Source organism: Monodelphis domestica, chromosome 5 (genome assembly GCF_027887165.1).
Source record: "Monodelphis domestica isolate mMonDom1 chromosome 5, mMonDom1.pri, whole genome shotgun sequence".
Lineage (NCBI taxonomy): Eukaryota > Metazoa > Chordata > Mammalia > Didelphimorphia > Didelphidae > Monodelphis > Monodelphis domestica.
The window spans coordinates 282618906-282640389 of NC_077231.1; the positions used below are offsets into that span (position 1 = coordinate 282618906).

At 38.3% G+C, this 21484-nt stretch overlaps 1 protein-coding gene across 1 annotated transcript in view; it reads left to right on the plus strand.

Annotated features, from left to right (window-relative positions):
* Positions 1 to 21484, plus strand: part of EXOSC7 (exosome component 7) — a 43595-nt gene that overhangs the window by 13728 nt on the left and 8383 nt on the right. Inside the window, exons 4-5 of the mRNA XM_007505062.3 lie at positions 4325 to 4490; positions 14220 to 14290. Of these exons, the coding sequence (XP_007505124.1) occupies positions 4325 to 4490; positions 14220 to 14290 (237 nt within the window). The remainder of the gene's footprint in view (positions 1 to 4324; positions 4491 to 14219; positions 14291 to 21484) is intronic.

Below are 21484 nucleotides of genomic sequence, written 5' to 3' on the forward strand. Positions count from 1 at the left end.
TTCCAAACATTATTCATTGGAAACAAAGATCATTTTCTTTTCTTCCCTTCCCCCCTCCCACCACCTCTCCCATAGCCCACGAGCAATTCCACTGGGTATCACATGTGTTCTTGATTCAAACCCATTTCCATGTTGTTGATATTTGCATTAGAGTGTTCATTTAGAGTCTCTCCTCAGTCATATCCCTTCAACCCCTGTAGTCAAGCAGTTGCTTTTCATCGGTGTTTTTACTCCCACAGTTTATCTTCTGCTTGTGGATAGTGTTTTTTAGATCCCTGCAGATTGTTCAGGGACATTGCATTGACCCTAATGGAGAAGTCCATTACCTTCGATTGTACCACAGTGTATCAGTCTCTGTGTACAATGTTCTCCTGGTTCTTCTCCTTTCGCTCTGCATCACTTCCTGGAGGTTGTTCCAGTCTCCATGGAATTCCTCCACTTTATTATTCCTTTTAGCACAATAGTATTCCATCACCAACACACACCACAATTTGTTCAGCCATTCCCTGATTGAAGGGCATCCCCTCATTTTCCAATTTTTGGCCACCACAAAGAGTGCAGCTATGAATATTCTACAAGTCTTTTTCCTTATTATGTCTTTGGGGTACAAGCCCAGCAGTGCTATGGCTGAATCAAAGGGCAGACAGTCTTTTATCGCCCTTTGGACATAGTTCCAAATTGCCCTCCAGAATGGTTGGATCAGTTCACAACTCCACCAGCAATGAATTAATGTCCCTACTTTGCCACATCCCCTCCAGCATTCATTACTTTCCTTTGCTGTCATGTTAGCCAATCTGCTAGGTGTGAGGTGATACCTCAGGGTTGTTTTGATTTGCATCTCTCTGATTATAAGAGATGTAGAGCACTTTTTCATGTGCTTATTAATAGTTTTGATTTCTTTATCTGAGAACTGCCTGTTCATGTCCCTTGCCCATTTATCAATTGGAGAATGGCTTGACTTTTTTGTACAATTAATTTAGCTCTTTGTAAAGTTGACTAATTAAACCTTTGTCAGAGGTTTTTATGAAGATTGTTTCCCAATTTGTTGCTACCCTTCTGATTTTGGTTACATTGGTTTTGTTTGTACAAAAACTTTTTAATTTGATATAGTCAAAATCATTTATTTTACATTTTGTGACTCTGTATACAGTATTTTTGAAAGGAACTAATGAGAGAATATCTGATTCTCATGGCAAACATTTCAGAGATAACCAGTTTTCTAAGGAAGCATGAGGGAACAGACAGACTTTCAAAAAAAAATTTGTTAGATGGTAAGAATAGGAGCAGGAAAAATTGGGTAGATAAGAAAAAAGAATAGCAAAACCAGTAAAGGGAAGTATAGCTGGGGGTAAATTTTCCTACAATATTAATATTTTCACCAGCCTGGTCTTATTTCTTTCCTTTTCCTTTCAGTGTTTCTTGTAGGAGCACTTTGCGGGAGTAGTATTAACGTGTTACTAATTGTGGAAACAGTAAAACCCACAGTTTGGGAGATAATAATGTTTTATATGATGGTGTCCTTTTATATGATGGGCACTTTAAAACATAACTTTCTCATTTTCACAGACTTTTGTCTGGCACTGGACAAGTAAGTTTGCTGTTCCTTATCTTGTTAAGAGGCAATATGACCTGATAGATTAATTCTGGACTTGGAATCAGGAAATCTGGGTTCACCTCCCACAGTTCTTATTAGCGATTTGAAACTGGGCAAATACTTAACATTTTTGGGCCTCTATTTCTTCTTCTGTTAAGTTAAGGGATTGGACCAGGCATCTTCTCAGGTCCTTTTCTAGCTCTCAACTTGTGATTTTAGGATTGTGCTTCTTTCATTTACCACTGAGTATAAGCAATACATAATTCTCTGACCATTGAGATGTAAAATTTTAAGAGGAAACTTGTTTTAGCACAGAATGCTGATGCATAATTTTTGGAATTAGGAAGTATAGCTTTTATTTTATTTTCTTTATAATCTGGACCATAATTACTTGGATTTTCTTTTCTTTTTTAAATATAAAGTTTTACTTATGTCTTTTGTTTTTACATCATTTTTTTTATCATACATCCTTCCCTCAGAGAATTATCACTTTGAAAAAATAATAGAAAAGGGTGGGGGGAGCAGTACAGCAAAACAAATCAACACATCACTCACATTCAGTGTTCCACACCTGTGAAGAAGGAAGAGCGGTACATTGTTTTATCTCTTTTGAGCTACACCTGGTCATTATAATTGCACAATGTTCAGTTGTCTGGTGTTTTTAGTTTTGTTCTTTCCATTTATGTTGTAATCATTGAGTACATTTTCCTGATTCTGCTTCCTTCACTTTTCTTATAAATTCGTTAGTTAAAATAATAATTCAATATATTCTCCATATTCATTGTTTTTGATTGCTCAGTAATATTCCATTATAATGCACCTTTTTTGTTTAGTCATTGCCAAATCAAAGGGCATTTAGTTTTTTCCCACCAGAAAATGCTAATATATTGGTATAGATGAGACCTTTCTATCTAACCTCCTTTAGATATATGCCTAGCAGTGGGATGATTATTTGCATTTTCAATGAAATTTGTGTTCCTACTAGCCAAAGTAGTCAGGGGAATTTAGCAGTCGTAAAGAAGCATTGGTTCAATCAATCGAAGTCAGTCATTTATTCAACAAACATTTCTATGGTGCCTACTGTGTGCCAGGCTTTTCTTCTCCCTGAGTTACCAGTGTTCTTTATTTTAAAAAATTTTCTTTTTTGTTACTCTCATTTTGACAAATATTAATTTTTTCCATAAACTGAATAGGGAAAAGAGAATTATATTTGAAACTGATTATATAGAGCTTTAAAAAAATACATGGAAGAAATTAGTTTCAAAGCTATCCTGCTTATCCATGTCTCCTTCTAAACTTCATGTAACCAAGAGTATTTATTTCAAGGGTATTTTCTATGTATGCCACAGATTTTGTAGAGGATTAAAAATAGCCAACTCAACCATACCCATCTCTACCTCCCCTCCCCCAATCACTACCACTAGCTAGAGAGGAAGGCTATGATACTTTGAATGGGAAGGTTTGCTTCTTTGTATTTAGCCAGTTATTTAAAAATGAAAAAAATTACCTCTTGTCCATTTGTTTTTGGATACAGCTTTACAGAATAGCGATTTTCAAAATAAATTTCAGAATTCAACAGATTCTGTTATATGATGCACTGATTTAGATAATTATGAGAAAGGAATAGTTAATTTCCTAGTGTCCAGAAAGAGTTACGGTGTTATCTAAACCTTGAAATGCCCTTCAGCTCTCTCTCTTTTCCACTCAGTTCAGCTACAGTGAAGGTAGCTAGGTAGGGAGTAGTATATAATAAACCTTTGTTGAGTTGACTTCAATACCAGAGGATTCTGTTACTCAAGTAAAGTCAGACATTTTAATTTAATTAGTATGGGTTCCAAGCAGAAGAGCAGTAAAGGATAGGCAATTTGGTTATGGGACTTGGCCAGGGTCACACGGGATAGGTCTGAGGTTAAATTTGAACCTAGGACCTACCATCTCTTTCCACAGAGCTACCTAATTGCCCCTATGAGTGTACTATTGTTTGCTAGTATTTAAATTATAAAGATGTTTTTGATAGCAAAGCAAAATAAACTTCATCCCTGAGGACTTGATTACTTAGCTGTAAATGAGTTTCTCTGCAAATCTTGATTCCTGAATTAGGTAGAAGGCAATGAGTACAATAACAAAGTTGCTCTATGTTTCTCTTGTGGTTTTTAAATTCTAGCTCTGGTGAAGGATAATAGTCTGATATATATAATTAGAATAACTGAGTTATAAAATGTTTCAACCTATTTTTATTTAAAGATTCTTCTTGTACCTACCTATGTTACAATGGGGATAAACAAAGGAATTTTTGAGCAAGATGTTTGAAATTTCAGTTAGTTTGTAAGCAAACATGTGTATCAGAAGGGAAGTGTGGGTAAGGGGAGGGAGAGAGAGGGGGCAATATGTAAGGTTAGATAAAATAGCTGGATGCTATTTCCCAGTCTTTGCAGAGAACAACTGTATTATGCATATGCTTATTATTGCCACTCGAGGTGCTATTGTCCATAGGTTTTCTTTTTTGTCCTTTGAGCTCTGTTAGAAGTTACTAGGTGCCTCTGAGAATGAAAATGGGCACTTAATTGGTGTCTTTCTGCATATTTGAAATTTGATTAGAAAAGAAGTTCTTTTTCTAATCTCAATATCTTCAGATGTGGCTTCTGAGTGATCAGAAATTGCTTCAGCTGATTAGAGCTCAGCCTTGTCCAGATGTTTGAAAAGTTCTCCCCTTTGTGTCCCCCTGCATAGCTCAGCCAATGCCACTCCTGAATTTGAAGGTCGAGGGGGTGATGACCTTGGCACCGAGATTGCTAATACCCTCTACCGGATATTTAATAACAAGGGCAGCATAGACCTGACAGCGCTCTGCATCAGCCCCAGGGAGCACTGCTGGATCCTCTATGTTGACGTCTTGGTGAGTCACAGCATCATTTGTAAGAAGAACTGAGTCTGTGGGCAGCTGCCTGGCCTGCTGCCTGCATTGGGCACTTCTTTTCTATTCCCTTGGGTTTCTAGATTGGGAAATGATGATGACAGTAATTGAAGAACATGCCACCCTTCTGATAACATTTGCCTCACAGGATTTGATGGAGGTCAAATGAAATAATGTGTGTTAAGCACTTTGTAACCTTAAAGTGCAATGTGGAGATGAGTATTTCTTTGCTGGAGCATAAACTTCATGAAAGCATCTTACCTAAACTTTGTATCTTCTACAGTGCTTAGCACACTGTTCTACATGAAAAAGCTTCTTATTAAAAATGTTTGATAAATTTAATTGATTTATTCTATCTCCTGTGAAATTAAAAACTCCTCAAGGTCAGAGGCGTTTTGTCTTTAGCCAATACAAATAAACAAAAAAAGACTGAAGACTTAAGGAATTAAACAGATTCATAAAGATTTAGTGAGAGAAAGTGATCTTATATCAGTGAATACAAATTTATGAGAAAGGAATAATGTAACAGTGGGGGGGGGGTTTGTTCCATGAAACAAAGGAATTTTTGTATGTCAAAATTAATAAGAGAAAAAGCATAAATTTTTAATACTGGTTCCAATTGGCTAATAGAGAATTGTTATTAAGTCAGCTTAAAGGATAGGAGAAAATACAATTTTAAATCCTCATTTGATTTTTCTAATGTTAAATAAGTGTTGTGAGCATATTTATTATCCCTGAGTGCTAAGAGGAACATGTTAGTCTGTTCCACCAGGCAATTTAGTGAAACTAATGAAAACTAATAATTGTAGCCAGCAGTCATTACAAATTAAATTCTGTTTCCAGGGAACAACACCAAGAAGGGAAGAAATCTGATTTAAATAGAACAGTCAACATCTGAGCTAGTATCATAAAGGCTCTGGCTGATAGAATGATAATACAGGTAGAAGGGACTTGGCCCCACATCTTACTGTCATCTTTCTTTCTTAAGATGGTACACTAACAGAGGAGTAGGACTTTGGTAACAATATTGTAACCATATTAGCTTCATGTTAAAAACGTACTTTGATTTTTGCTTTGTTTGGGGATATTTTACCTTAAAAAAGAACATTTTAATTTCTTTTCTGATTTTCTCTTTCTAGAGGAAAAAAGGAGGCAGTGGAAATCATACTGCATTGGGAATCAAAAGGCCTTAGCCTTAGTCCCAACTCTGTCACTGTGTATCACTTAAGCTTTCGTCTTCAGTTTCCTCATCTGTAAAATGGGAAAGATAGACTAGACTAAGCTCTTTCCAGCTCTGAAAAGGTTGAGAGTTTGAAATGCTGTCTTCAGAATTTTATTTAAACCTCTTATAAGTGACTAATTACAATAATGACTCAAGTTTGTGATTTCATAATTGTCAGGAACTCCTAGAGAGAGTCTGTTTTTCTCACTGCAGATCAATAGTTTGCTACTTAGAACTTCAGAAAGCTGCTTCGTGAATGAAGAGGTGATTTAAGTATGTTCATGAAGCCAATCTTTATCATTGTCTCTACTTAGACCCACATCCTCCTGAATACAAAACTTCTGTTCTGTCCTCTACACCACACTGCTTTTCATGTATTAGAAATACATCAATAATGAAGTACATTTTTTTCTAAATGTAATTATTATTTTAAAAATAATGATGGACTTGTAATGGTGTTTTCTTTTCTCTCATGAAAATAATAGCTTTCCTTTAGCTCTGATGGCAATTTATTTATTAAGCAGCAAGTAGATTTAGCTTTGTGAACTCTCCATTTTATGGTCTAAGGGGACTCAATAAATAGTGTTTATTTTAGGTGTGAGTTATAAGTTTTTTCTAGTTAGAAAAGCTTGCCCCCAGAAATCAACTCACATAGTTGTAGGTTTTTTGTTTGTTTTGTTTTTTAAGCTAGTTCTGTTAGATTTTTCTAAGCTTTAATATTTATCAAGGAAAATTTTTTGAAAGTATTAATGTACAAGGCCATGCTAGACCCAAGATGAAAGGTTTTACAATCCCACTACTTTAAAATTTTATTACTTACATTGGTGTTCCACTTAATGTAATTAATAGTTCCCATTCCTGTTCAGGGGGGTGCTGGAACCAGCCCAAAATGACTAGTGAGAGCTGACTGTTACATTATCAGTGTGAGCATTTATAGCTTAGACATCTTCAAACCTTACAAATAAGGGCTCCATTTATTACTTGGTTGATTGTGTAGGCATAAGAAAGAAAGAGAGAAAAGAGTCTGTAATGCAGATTAAACCTAAAAATGTTTCATATGTACATTTTTTTTCAAGGAGAATTGCTTAAATGTTTACCAGAGCATCCCCTGTAGAATGAGGTAGTTTTGGTGGGGCACTTTCTTCCCAACAGCCTTATGGCATATATGTAATGTATATCATTTTTGCAGATTAAAAAAAAAAAGCTCAGAGGCATCAAAATAAAGAAATAATATATGGGGGCAGCTTGATGACTTAGTGGATTGAGAAAGACCTGGAGAAGGGGAAGTCCTGGGTTCAAATTTGGTTTCAGACACTTCCTAGCTCTGTGATCCTGGGTAAGTCACTTAGCCCCAAATGCTAGTCTTTACTGCTCTTCTGCCTTGAAACTGATACTTGGTGTCAATTCTAAGACAGAAGGTAAGAGTTCCAATAATAATAATGATGATGATGATGGTGATGATGATGATGATGATGATATAGATATAATTTAGCCTACATTCCCTCACTGCTGCTTGGCAATATCTTCCAAACCTTCTCACCCCATCCCAAACTTTGGCTCTGTCTTTTTCATTCCCAACCCACCTCCCCAACAGTCAAAATCTTTGCTTTATATTTTACAGAAAAAAATGAGACTGCTAGCCATAAGTTTCTCTTTTCCTCTCTTCCCATCTCCTGTTACTCAGCTGTTTTCTGATGGTGAGATGGCCTTACTCTTTAACAAGGCTAACACCTCTATCTCCTGAAGTCATCCCATTGTACCCCTTCTTCTTCCACAGACTAGCCCCCTCTGTCATACCTACTCTTTCACTTATTTTCAGTCTCCTCTGCTGGCTCCTTTTTTGCTGGCCACAGACATGCCCGTTTCTTCTCCATTTTGAAAAACACTTATTTGATTCTTTTTCTATACTACTTCACTTGGTGATCTGAGCAAAATCCTCAAATTTCCTGTAATGAAATCATTACTGTCTCTGTAAATGATTCTCAGATCTGCCTGTCCTGCCTCAAACTCTTTGCTGGCCTCCAGTCTTGCATCTTCAACTGCCTTTCAGACATCTTGAACTGGATGTCCAATAGACATCGTTATCTATGTGCCAGTTACTGTGACCAAACTAACCTCATTATCTTTCCCTCCAAACCTTCATCACCTCCTGCCTTCCCAGGCCTGCAGGCTCATAACCCAGGAGCCATTTAAAAATCCTTTTTCATCATCTTTCCCCACATCTAATCTATTGGTAAGGCCTGTCACTTCTGTAGCATCTCTCTTCTGATGCTGCCACCTTCTGGTGCAGGTCATCATCCTCTCTTACCTAGACTATTGCAATACCTACTGGTGGGTCTGCCTGCCTCGACTCTCTCCCCACTCCAATTCATCCCCCGTTCAGCTGCCAAAGTGATTTTCCAAAAGCCCTGCTTGTATCACTGTCCCTACTCAGGAATGTGCCTGGAATGCCATCCCTTCTCATCTCTGCCTTGGCTTCCCAATTATAGTCAGACCTAAAGGAATCCTTTTCCAACCCTTCTTAATTTATTTCTCCATGGGTGGCTGTCCAGGATGGTGGTAGAAGACACTGGGCTGGCAGCATTGCTATTCCCAACACTAAGCCCTTGATTTTTTAGGCCTCTTTAGTTTCCTTGCTTTCCCCCATACACAGGATAGGAGAATCATTTAAAATTTTCTCAAAAGAAAGTTTCTTGATATCTGTTGACCACAAGTCACTTAGATGTTCTTCCAGTAATGTAACGCAGTGTCCTATACAGCTCATTGCCTGGGTTTTGTGCCCTTCCAGAAGATCCTATGTACTTATGTTTACTTTCCATACACTCTCAATATCCAGCTTGTATGGTGAGGCCATTATTTGCCCTCTTTAAGAGAAAGTATAATAATGTGTTGAGTTTTATTTTTATTTAGCTGCTTTTTTGGCACATGGATTTCCTAGTAGAGATGCTTATTTTTTTTTTATTTCTTTTTTTTTTTAATATATTTTATTTGATCATTTTCAAGCATTATTCGTTAAAGACATAGATAATTTTCTTTTCCTCCCCCCCCCCCACCCCCCATAGCCAACGCGTAAGTCCACTGGGCATTAGATGTTTTCTTGATTTGAACCCATTGCTTTGTTGATAGTATTTGCATTAGAGTGTTCATTTAGAGTCCATCCTCTGTCATGTCCCCTCAACCTCTGTATTCAGGCAGTTGCTTTTTCTCGGCGTTTCCACTCCCATAGTTTATCCTTTCCTTATGAATGGTGTTTTTTTCTCCTGGATCCCTGCAGATTGTTCAGGGACATTACACCGCCACTAATGGAGAAGTCCATTACGTTCGATTATACCACAGTGTATTAGTCTCTGTGTACAATGTTCTCCTGGTTCTGCTCCTCTCGCTCTGCATCACTTCCTGGAGGTTGTTCCAGTCTCCATGGAACTTCTCCACTTTATTATTCCTTTTAGCACAATAGTATTCCATCACCAACATATACCACAGTTTGTTCAGCCATTCCCCAATTGATGGGCATCCCCTCGTTTTCCAGTTTTGGGCCACCACAAAGAGCGCAGCTATGAATATTTTTGTACAAGTCTTTGTGTCCATTATCTCTTTGGGGTACAGACCCAGCAGTGCTATGGCTGGGTCAAAGGGTAGATATTCTTTTGTTGCTCTTTGGGCATAGTTCCAAATTGCCCTCCAGAATGGTTGGATCATTTCACAGCTCCACCAGCAATGAATTAATGTCCCTATTTTGCCACATCCCCTCCAGCATTCATTACTTTCCTTTGCTGTTATGTTAGCCAATCTGCTAGGTGTGAGGTGATACCTCAGAGTTGTTTTGATTTGCATCTCTCTGATTATAAGAGATGTAGAACACTTCTTCATGTGCTTGTTAATAGTTTTGATTTCTTTATCTGAGAACTGCCTATCCATTTCCCTTGCCCATTTATCAATTGGAGAATGGCTTGATTTTTTGTACAATTAGTAGAGATGCTTATTTGGCAGAGAGTAGAATTTATTCCTTTTGTGAAAAGGCAAGTCAGTCAAACTCAAGATACCTGAGAAGTCTGGCTAATTTCTTTTTACATCCTACTTTTAAATGCAGTTTGGGATAGTGGTTTGAGAACTGACCTAATAGTCAAATAGACATCCTGGTTTCAAGTTCCACCACCTGTGACACATAATTTTGATCCTGGGCGGAACAACTAATCTTTCTTGGCTTTAGGCCAGAGATATCCCTACAATCAGCCAAAGTAAAATTCAGTTGAGAAATATTTAGCAAAATCAATTAAAAAAAAAGATCTTGTTCATTTGTAGTTCTCCAAGTTCATTTGGGGCTTACTGGAACCTCTTTCTATTAAGAATTTAACACCACTATTCTAGACAGCTCATGGAGACTCTGAAGTTGTAGAGAAGATGCCAGCTTGCTTTGGGAGAAGGAAAGTTCTCACCTAGGAGGTCTCAAGACTCCTGAAATCACAGGGCCAGCCCTGGTCCCTCTCATGTTTTGTATGGATGACCTTAGACACAGCTGCAAAAAAGCAGCCTGGCTATCAGTGGAAAAGGAAATTGACTGTCATAGAGAAGGAACCAGTAGACATTTCTCCACTGTCATCAGTGGAAATTCATGACTTAGTGTCTTAATTTTGTTTATATCGTGAAGAAGAGACATATACTGAAGATGTGTGTGCCATGAATTAAAAGTAATATTGGAAACATCTGATCTCAAAGGGAAGAGGCAGCAATATTTAATAGAAAGTACACTGGACTGGAGTCAGGAGGTTTTGTTCAAGTCCCATTTCTTACTACTTACCTTATTATATCATAGTCAGTTAGATAGCACAGTGTGGATGCTGGACCAGAAGTCAGGAAGACTTGAATTCTAACCCAGCCTCAGACACTACTATCTGTGTGACCCAGGGCAAATCACCTATTTGCCTCAGTTTCCTCATCTATAAAATGAGGATAATAATAGCTCCTATATACCAGAATTGTAAGGATTAAATAAGATAATAATCTTAAACCTCTAAGCACAGTGCCTGGCCCATAATAAGCAGTATATAAATGTTGGCTAGTATTATCTTCTTATTATGTGTAACCTTAGAGTTCTTAGAGGATGACCTATTTGATCCTTTTCAGCTTTAGTATTTTTCCTGGCTAAATAGGTGCTGGACATTTGAAGCAATCTGTTTCAAATCCCTCCTCCCCCAAATTTTGCTAAGGAGAAAACTTCCCCAAGGTCACTGTGTCAATAGTAGCACCAAAGTTCAGACCCAGGTTTTCTGACTCTTAAATCTACTCTTTTCAGGGCAGTTAGGCATTGATCAGAAATATCAGAGCCCAAATGAAGCTTCCAGGTCATTTAGTCCAACTCCCTTATTTTATAGATTTAAAGTCAGAAGTGGTTACTTGGTAATCAATGGGTATAAAATACATACTGGAGAAAGTCACAAAGAAAAGACAAATGAGGACAAATACAAATGGAGGAGGAAGAAAGACAGTGTACAGTAATAAAAGTGTCTGAGGCAGTGCTGGAGTTGGGAAAAGAATCAGATATGGAAATAGGAGACAGGAGGATCAGTCTCAGGGTCTGCCTGTGACTTTGTGACCAGAAGCACATTTAAATTGAACCTCATTTTTTCCCATATTTAAAACAGGAATCTGTCCTACTTGCTTCACACTTGCTTGTGAGAATCACATCAGATAATGTATTGTGAAGTGCTTTGTAAACTGCAAAGCCTGATGCATATGTGGGTGAGAATTCAGACATATGGTACAAAAGGGCTGTAATAGGATTATTGACATAATTGGTCATTTTAATTCCTACATTTGGCAGCGGAGACCTCTCTAAATGAGTGCTTTTGTATTAACCCAGCATCCACACTAGCAAAAACCTTTCATTAAGATGAATTTTTATTAGTGTCAATCTGTGCAAAAACTCATACCAACTAGGTGATCAGTAAATAAATTGAAGTATTTATTCAGGACCAAGGATTTTCAGTTCAGGACAATGTGCTGCCTTATTCAGATAGGGATGCTGGAAGAGGGAGGGAGAAGGGGGAATTCTTATAGGGTAGAGTCATGGGAAACAGAAGGAGGGCATAGAATCACCATACATAGAACAGCCAAACTGCAAGAACAGAGTGTTGCAGAAATGTCTTTGTGATTATCTATCTCTGTCTGGGAACTGGGGTGGTTAGGGCACTTAGAAACTGCTCAGGGATTGGGGGGATGGGGAGGTTGGAGGGTATTGGTCATCTTGAGGGCAGTTAGAAACTGCTGGTCAAAGCATGGTAGGGGGCCCAGAGTTTCCTAGGATTTGATGTTAAGATTGGGGATAGGGTCATTCCTCCAAATCTTCACCCAGATCCTGGTACTGGTGAGATAGTTCCCTCAGAGATGGTTTTTCAGCTGACTTTTTGTTCAGACAAAGTTGCATGTCAAATGTGTTAAGGATGCTCCTCTCTTTTTGAGGATTCTTGGTTGGTGGATTGGTGAGAAGCAAAATGGTATCAGTTTTCTCCTCCTCCATATCCACACTTTGAAAATTTGGGTTAAGTCACTGAGTAATGTATGTAATGAGAAAATGTAAGATTGAATTATTTCCCAGTCTGCTCAAGGTTAGCTAACAAGAGGGGGATGTGATTTTACCTGCGATCATGGATGCTCTCAGGCTATTTAGGCCCAGGTGGACACTTGTCTTTGAAGTTATCTTTGGGGAAACAAGAACCCTCTCAGGTAGTTTCAAGGAGTGAAGTCAAGAAGCAATTAAAATTACCTAGGTATAAAGGACAGTAGAGAATTAGCATAAGCATGGGTCTTTGCTGAGAGTTCTGCCTCTGAATTGCTTGATCAGAGAAAATGACCTGGATTGTTCTCAGGGCTTATCAACCTTTACCTTGGGATTATACTTATGGATTCTGAAAAGGGAAGAGAATAAAAGCCTAGGAAACTAAAGGTCAAATTATTGATATAGCTGCTTAAATGTGTATATATCTATATGTGCATATATATATATTTCAATCTCCATTCATTTACTTTGCCCAGAGGAAAAATGGCCCTTGTAGTTGCAAACTTCTTAGAGGCAAATGTTTCCTTGCTTGCCTAATAAGAAGAGCCATGGAAACCACCAACCACATTTTATGAACAGAATCACAATGATTGGGTAATATGCTGAAAGAAACAAAAGTTTTGGAAAAGGGTTGAGAGCCTATAGAATAGAGAAAAATGGTTCTGAGTAAAGATGTTGCAGTGGGAATTGGGAGAACCCCAAGTGAAGTAGATTAAGTAGACTTGCTGAGGCAAAGCAGAGTGGAAGTTGAGTTTGACAGCAATGGTTGTAGTAAAACAGAAGCCTTCAGTCCCTGGTCAGAGCTTCTTTCATCATTTTCTTTACGTTTGGCTACATTTTTTTCCCCCTCTTGGCAGCCCATCAGACTTGTTTATCAAGGTTCTCTGACTTTCCATTCTCTCCTGAATTCCAACCTCTTATCACCCACTGTTCTTGGACAGTTTGAATTGGATGGCCAATGAACATCTCAAGTGCCAGCATGTCTTAAGTATTCAGTATCTCAACCCAACCCATTTCTGAACTTCCCTGTTTCTTTTGAGGGAGACACCACCATCCTCATCCAGATTTTTAACCCCGTCAACTTCTAGGATTCACTATCTCTCAGCATTACACCATGATGTCATTGTTCTTCTTTGAGAATAAGGGCAGCTGCCACTTTTTGTCAGTAGAACCCTGTTCCACTCCATCCAAATGACATTCAGAGTCATTACTAAAGCTCAAGTCTAACCAGGCCCCACCTGATGATTAATAAATTCTGTTGAACCCATTTTCCCTAAAGTATCAAATATTTGTCTCTTTGGCATTTAAAGCCCTTCACAGTCTCCTCCATAGACCCTTTAGCACAACCACACAAGCCTCCTTCATGCCATTCTACCCTATCTCTGTACTTTGTCACAGGCTGCCCCCCAGGCCAAGAATGCACTTCTCTCCTCACCTTTGCCTCTTAGAATCCTTTGTTCTCTTCAGAGCTTAGCTCAGGGGTTCCCTCCTCCACCAGGACCTTGTAGATCCCTCAGCAGATTCTAGTGCCTTCTTCCAAATAAAACTTTGGATTTCATTTGTATATACTTATTCATTCAGAATGCCTTCCCCATAGAGCTCCTTAAAGGCAGGGGATTAATTTATTCTCATATCCCTATTGCCTAGCATAGTGCATAGTATATAGTAAGTGCTTAAATGCCTGTAGATTCTTTCATTGCCTCCTTTTCTCCATCTCTTAAATGGGACCAATAGAGCTTGCTGACTTCTTGCTGAAAAATGTAATTGGGAGGTATAATATGCTAAATTTAGTGAAATTAAAGGTAAAGATCAGAAGAAAGTCTAGATTTTATTATTTTGTTTATTATATTTTAAATGTTTATTGGTTCTGCTCTTTGCTTGGTATGAATAATACTTAGCTTACACCCTTTTCCCTCTTTTTTTTCTCCCTCAGTTATTGGAATGTGGTGGAAATTTATTTGATGCTATCTCCATTGCTGTAAAGGCTGCTCTCTTCAATACAAGGTAAGACTTAAGAGCCTAGTGTATCCCTCAAAAGCAGATCTGAAGTGCTCTCCTGAATGTGATCTAAAGTAAAATTTAAAGAATTTAGACAGCTTGAGAAAATTTGTCTTCCCTGTTTTGGGTAAGTCCTGTGCTTTCATATGCTTTTATTCACCTAAGATCACAGCCTTAGCATCCTCCTAGTCTATTCCCTCTTCATCTCCTCAATGACCATTTCAAATTTTGTGATTATTTCCACAGTATCTTAAGAGTCCAAATCTTTTTACTCATGCTTCCAGTGCCTTCTTTGGGTCCATATCATCCCTTATCTGAACAATCACTGCATCAGTCTCCTTTCTAGTCTCTACCCTTGCCTGTTTTTACCCTTTCTTTCTGCCATCACTCTTGGTCATCTTAAAACTCATTTTCCATATAGTGACTGGAATCATTTTTTCTGAAGTATGAATTATGATCATATTCTCTGTTTTAAGAGCTTCACTATTTTTCATTTATCTTTCAGATAAAATGTGAAGCCTCAGACTGGCATTTAAAGTTCTCGACAACTGTTTCCCAACTATCTTTCCATCCTTATTTTGTATTATTCCATTTCACTCCCTTTATGTTCCAGCCAAATTAAATTATTACTGTCTATTATCAGAGCTCTCTGTTCCATCTATCATCTCTGTGCCTTTGCCTAGATGGCCCTTCATCTCTAGAACACTTTCCTTCCTCATCTCTGTCTGGCAGAATCCTTAGTTTCCCTCAAAGCTTAGCTCACCTATTTCTGAAGGTACTTAGTTTTCACCTTATAGTGAAGCTAGACTGATAAGCTAAATCTATTTTTAGACCTTAATACAAAAAGATGTAAGTACCTATAAAGGTTAAATTAATCACAAAAAGGTCAAGTAACTAACAAAAGGTGAACTTAACAAAGAAGTGTTAAGTAACTCAAAAATCTAATCAAAGAAGGTGAGAACTAAAGAATGGGCAGTCCTGGAGAAAAGCATCTGCTGTGATTGGTAGATGTGAAAATTTAGGGGAGGTGACACAAGAGAAAAGATCTTTAAAAAGAGGTCTATATGAGCGGCCTGGAAGTTCAGTTCAGGTGAGGAACTTAGCCTGGAGGAACTCTCTCAGACAGCTTCCTTGAGATGGTCTCAATGTGCCTTGGGTAAGACTGAGTTCCTTTCCCTTGGGCTCAGGGAGGCTACTTTGGCCAAGGCCTTTAACTCGTGCCTGGCTCAGCCTGAGGAGGAGCAGTTTAAATTAACTCTTTTCTCTCTCTCTCTCTTCTCCTTAATTCCTTCTCTCTATATTAATTAAAATCACCATAATTTCCAGCTGACTTGGGTATTTTATTATTTGGGATTTTCCCTGGCTACCAAATTAATTTAGATTTTAAGTCACAACTATAAAATTATCCTTACAATTGTAGTTTTTAATCAGCTGCCTTTGTATATTATCTTTCATTTTCTAATAATGAAAAAATATTTATAATAATCTGTTTGCCTCTTGCAGTCATTTAGCTAGAGGGAATTAGGAGGGTTAGGGGAATGTTTTATGGACAAAGAAACAATTTTATCAGTGGTTTCTTTGTTCTCTTTGTTATAAGTTCTTGTAATAATCCCTGTGGATATGTCAGCTTTCAATTTTAGAGACTTGGGACTATTGTATACAATCTGTTATAGCCCCAAATATTTATTATTGTAATCATCTACTGTAAATAAAAATGTAAGTGTTGTGTCAGTCTATTAGAGTCCAGTGGGTTCCTATTACAAAAGATATGATGTGACAGTTCAGAGGAAGGGCTATAATAGTGCTGGTTTTGGAAAAAGAAAGTTCAATTGTGTGCATATCTAATCAACAGAACACTTCTTCCCCTCTTCTCCATTAGTTCAAGAGAGTTTCTAGCAACTAAATACTAGACCACATTTTAAAAGTTAAGAAACACTATAGTTAAACCCTTTTCCCTCTCCTTTTCCAGTCTCCACCCTGTGCCCCCTGAATGCCATATAGCAAATCTTTCTTACCTTTAACAAAACATAGTAGAATCTATTTTGTGAATCATTCCCCTTCCCCCCTTCAGATAATTCAGCCATTTTGAAGTCTTAGTCACCCAATAGAGATCAGTTCATAAATGAGGAAACTTTCCTGAAAGGAAGCACTATAGCTCTTTGAGTTCCTTTTCTTTACTGCCCAAGCTCTTTTCTGCAGCACTTCCCTGGCAGCCCCTCTCCTACTGACAGAACTGAGAGGGGAGGTTTGCCTCAGCACAGGAAGCTGTGTTGGGCAATTGGCAACACAGAAGGATTAATGTGAGACCAAATTCAGCAGCTGCCTCTGTAGCAATTCTTTGGGGACAGAAGAAGAAATGGTCAGATACTGCTGATCTAGCCTCAAAAATGCCTTCCTCTTATCCCCCTTTCTGCCAAAAACACATTGCCAGTTAGGGATTATCTTGGATATGGAAGCAAGAAGAGAGGCTATAAGACAGAACAAATTGTTTGACTCCAGGAGTAGATGATTGATAAATACTCTGTATCAGGATGGCAGAATGTGGTTGGCTCAGATGAAGGAAAACTCCTCCTGAATCAGCCAAAACAGCTCTAAAACACTTGGTTTTAATGAGGATGCCTGGCTTTGTTAAAAGGCAAATTCTCTGATGCTTTGGTGTCTGTCAAAGAGTTCTTTCCAGCTTCAAGATTTCCCTGTCCACACTGCTTCTAAATATGGTCAGAACTCTTATCTCCTAAAAAAAAAAACCCATCTCTTTTTTGATCCATTTACGCCTTTCTCTTCCCCCACCCCCTTTAAGTTATTTCTATTTTTCTCTTCCTCTTCACTTTTAACCCCATAGAGAAAAGTAGTTTTTATATAGTGCCTCTACCTTCATTATTCCTCAAGCACTTGCAGTTTATTAAGGGACCAAACTACTTCTTAATTCTGCTCTCTCAAAAATCAGCAGTGGTCTTCTATTGCTAAATTATATGACCTTTTCTCAGTCTTTGCCATTCTTGGCCTCTCTGCAGCATTTGTCAGATCTGACCATGTCACTCCAGTGGCTGACTCCCTTTAATCCTCTTGGATCAAATACAAAATTCTCGGTTTGGCATTCAATGCTTTTATCACCCAGTCCACTCCCACCTTTCACGTCTTCTTACAACCCTTCATGAACTCTTGGATCCATTGACCTGATCTCTTTACTGTTCCATGAACAAAATGCTCCTTTTCTTAAACAAAACACTCCACCTTTTGGCTCCAGGCCCCCATTCAGTTTTATTACCTTTTTTTTCTGAATTTAACAAAGACCAAATAATATGTCCCTATTTTCATATGTAAAATGAAACCCCAAAAGGTAATAATACATGATGCTGCTAATCTCTTGTTGTATACAACTTGCCTTTCTTTTTGTGTTTCTTTTTGGCCTTCCTTCTTTTCTTTGCATTTTAAAATGTTTTGATACCCCTATTTTTTTTTGTTGTTTTTCTTGGGAGGGTGGTTAGGGATAATCCTGTAACTAACTGCCTTCTCCTTTCTACCTTCCATTCCTAATTAAAAAAAGAAAGACAACCCCTTGTAACATATGTTGCCAGTCAAGAAAAACAAATCGGCAAGTTGGCTTCTCAGAAAGCGTGGCCTTGTTTTGTACTTTCAGTCTATCATTCTGTCATGAGGTGAGAAGAATGCTTCAACACTGATCCTGCTGGAATTATGGCTGGTCTCTCCAATGATCAGAATTTTTCAGTCTTTCATAGCTATTTTTCTTTACAGTGTTTTCATTATTATCTAAATTATAACAATCCTTTCAGTATTGGAATGAAGCCATCATGTCCCCTCTGAATCTTCTCTTTGTGTTAAATAACCCTACTCAGTTTCTTCAATCCATCTTGTGGGATCAGAGCCTCCTGGTTGGCCTCATCACTACTGAACATTTTACTAATGTTTTTAGAAGATGGTCCTCAGTGCTATACTCCAGATGTACTCTGATAAGGACAGTAAGGACAATAGAACTAAAAATTTATGTTGCATACTCTCAAATGGACCCTCATAATTTTACACTTACTTAATTATCTCAGTATCCCACTCTCCACAGCAGCTCTTCTAAGCCATCTCATTCCTCCCCAAACTTTCTATCACTTTTCTTCTCCCAATGTCTCCACTGAGAGTCTTTCTTGCTGCATATTATTGTAGTCATGCCAAACTCTTCTTGATCCTGTGAAACAATCCTCCATGGGGTTTTCTTGGCAAAGATTCTGGAATAGTTTGCCTTTTCTTTGGTTTTATGTAGACAAGGGTTAAGCAACTTGCCCCAGGGTCACACAACCAGTAACTGTCTCTGAGGTCACGTTTGAACTCCCATCTTTCTGACTCCAAGCCCAGTGCTCTTATCTATTGTGCCACCTAGCTGCCCCATTCTTGCCTCATATTTTACTGAAAAGATTGAGGCCATTTGCTGAGAGCCTCCTCTTCTCCATCTCTCTTCATCTCACATGACCTGCATGTTTTCTGCCACTGTCTCCTTCACATGTCTCCCATAAGAGATGGTTGTTCTTGCCAAGGTGCAAATCCCTTTACTTGCACATTTAATGATCCTATTTCATCTGGTCTTCTCCAGCAGATTTCACCTTCTGCCATCTCTGCTCTCTCTCACTTATCTTTAATTTCTCCTTGTCTCCTTACCCGTAAGTATGCTTGATTCCCCCATTCTCAAAAAACCTTCCCTTGATTCCTCCATTACTGCTATTTGTCATTCCCTCTTTCCTCCCTTTTGGGGAGGTCATCTATAATACATGTCTCCATTTCCATTCTTCTCATTCTCTTTTTAACTCTTCACTCTAGCTTCTAAACTCATCATTCAGATGGAATGCTTTCCCTTCTCATCCCTGCCTCTTTGCTTACTTCAAGTATCAGCTAAAATCCTACCTTCCCCAAGACAACATCCTGTTTCTGTGTTAATTCTCGTACCTTCTCTTTGTCTTTCTTGCTTATCCTGGATATAGCTTGTTTTGTACATGGTTGTCCACATGAAAAGGTTCAATTTTAAAAATCATGAGGACAAGATAAGGGAGGCAAGTTTTGACAGTATTTTAAAGTGAGAAAGATTTGATGATTTCAGTAGACTGAAGTTCAATCAAGCACAGCAATATAATGTGCTTTTAAAAAGCTAATACAATATTGGACAGCTTTAAGTTAGGCCTAGCTTCCAGAAATAAGGATGATCGATAAAAGTTTTATGTACCCACTATGTGCCAGGCACTGTGCCTAGTGCTAGAGGATCAAAAAAAAGGTTAAAAGACAGTCTCTGGTTTCAAGAAATTCCCAATAAACAGGGGAGGTAACATGCAAACATACATGCACAAAACAAGCTATATATAGAATAAATAGGCATAATCAATTGAGAGAAGGTACTTGAATTAATGCAGAAACAAAGTCTTCTTGCAGAAGGCAGGTTTTAGCTAAGGCTTAAATTTCATCTTTTTTAGATTCAGTCTAATATTCTAGCTGGTTAAGCTCCTTTTATATTGTTCTTTACATGTTTTCTGTCTTTCTCAGCTTTGTGTCATCTGAGAATAAAAACTGTTTTTGTCACAGCTCCCAACATGGACCTCCTCATGGCTTTTCTTTATTTTCTCTTTGCATTCTCTTCCTTGGTGAGTTTGTCTGAGTCCTTGGGTTCAGTGATAAGATATTTATCTATCTCCACAAATTTTCTCAGTCACTTGCCTGAATTCTAGTCCCATTTATCTTAATTGCCTCCTAGCTTTCTCTTGGAGGATGATTTGCAAATGCATCAAACTTCACATAGGATCATAGATTTAGAACTAGAAGGGAATCTTCTCTTTCTGTACTCCCAGAGAGGGTAAGTGACTTGCCCAAGAAGGCACAGCTGGCAGGTAGAGAGGGTCTTCTAATTCCAACTCTGATGTTGTCTTCTTTTTAACATGATTCCTCCTCCTGACTTTCCTAAAGTCTCTTGTTGGTGGCACCACCCTCTTTATCTTCCCAGACAACTAAATTTGAAACCTCATCATTGTCTTTGTCTCTTCTTTCCTTCTTAATCTTCTTGCTCATTCTTGTGGTTTTCCAGGTCTTGGTAGTTCTATTTCTATAGTAGCTTTCCATGCCTATTCCATCTTTCTAGTCCCCATTGCCAGTACCATCCTGGAGTTCAGGCCTCAGGTTAACCTTGCTTGGGCTTGATACTTTATGGTTGCCTAACATCTCTTGCTATAGCTAAACAGCCTTTTTTTTCCCCCCACATAATCTCTTGGCATCCATAGTAACCAGTAATTGGAGAAGTCTTTTTTGTGAACGAGGAAGAAAACTATTGTAATAGCCTGCTTACTGATCTTTTTTCCTCCAGTCTCTCCTCTCTGTAGTCCATCGTTTACATTGCCAACAAAATAATGTTCTTAATGCACAGGTTTGTCATGGCATGTCCCTCCTCAGAAACTTTAGTAGCTCCCTATACCCAGTATACATAGTGCTATAGGTAAAGTAGTTGGTTTAAGAAATGATTATCAAATTGACTTTTTTACTCTCAAAATATCAACTTTATGTTCTGGTCAGGGAAGGGGCCAAAAAGGAAGCATATGGGAAAGAAACCATAGCAGTGTTTTCAACACACAATTAAAACCTGCAGTTGATCATCTGTATGCATTCACACATGGTCTTTTCTTTACACCCCTGAGATTTGCCTTTCTTTTTTGTAGTTTTTGTTTTTAGTGAGGGGTAGGGGGTATATTTGTGAGTGTAAGATATGCCTAGAATTAAAATGAGGAGACCTGAGATTTTAAGGCAGCAGACCCTGCAAGTAATTTTTCTGTATGTTCACCCTGCCCAATTCCAGACTCAGCCTCTGCAGGGACCATCAAGTATGTCAGAGGGCACTAGGCTATTGTGAAGGGAACAAGAGGAAATTGTCCAGTTTGGTGTATCCACCTCTTCATTCCCTTACCCTCCACCCTAGGTTAAATTAATTTTAGGGGCTCAGATCTTCCTTCAGCCTTTCTTTAAAATTTCTGAGCAATCTGGAGAGTGGCAGTCTACTTTCTCCCAAGTTATTTTCTTTGCTAAAATTGAATTAATCTCAATTTTCTCCCTTTGGGATCTTCTGAGTATTGGATCACTTACTTTCCAACTTGATTTGCAGCTGGGAAGCTCTTGGCCCTCTGGAGTAGAGCATTAGAGTGGAAAGACCTTGGATAGGAATCT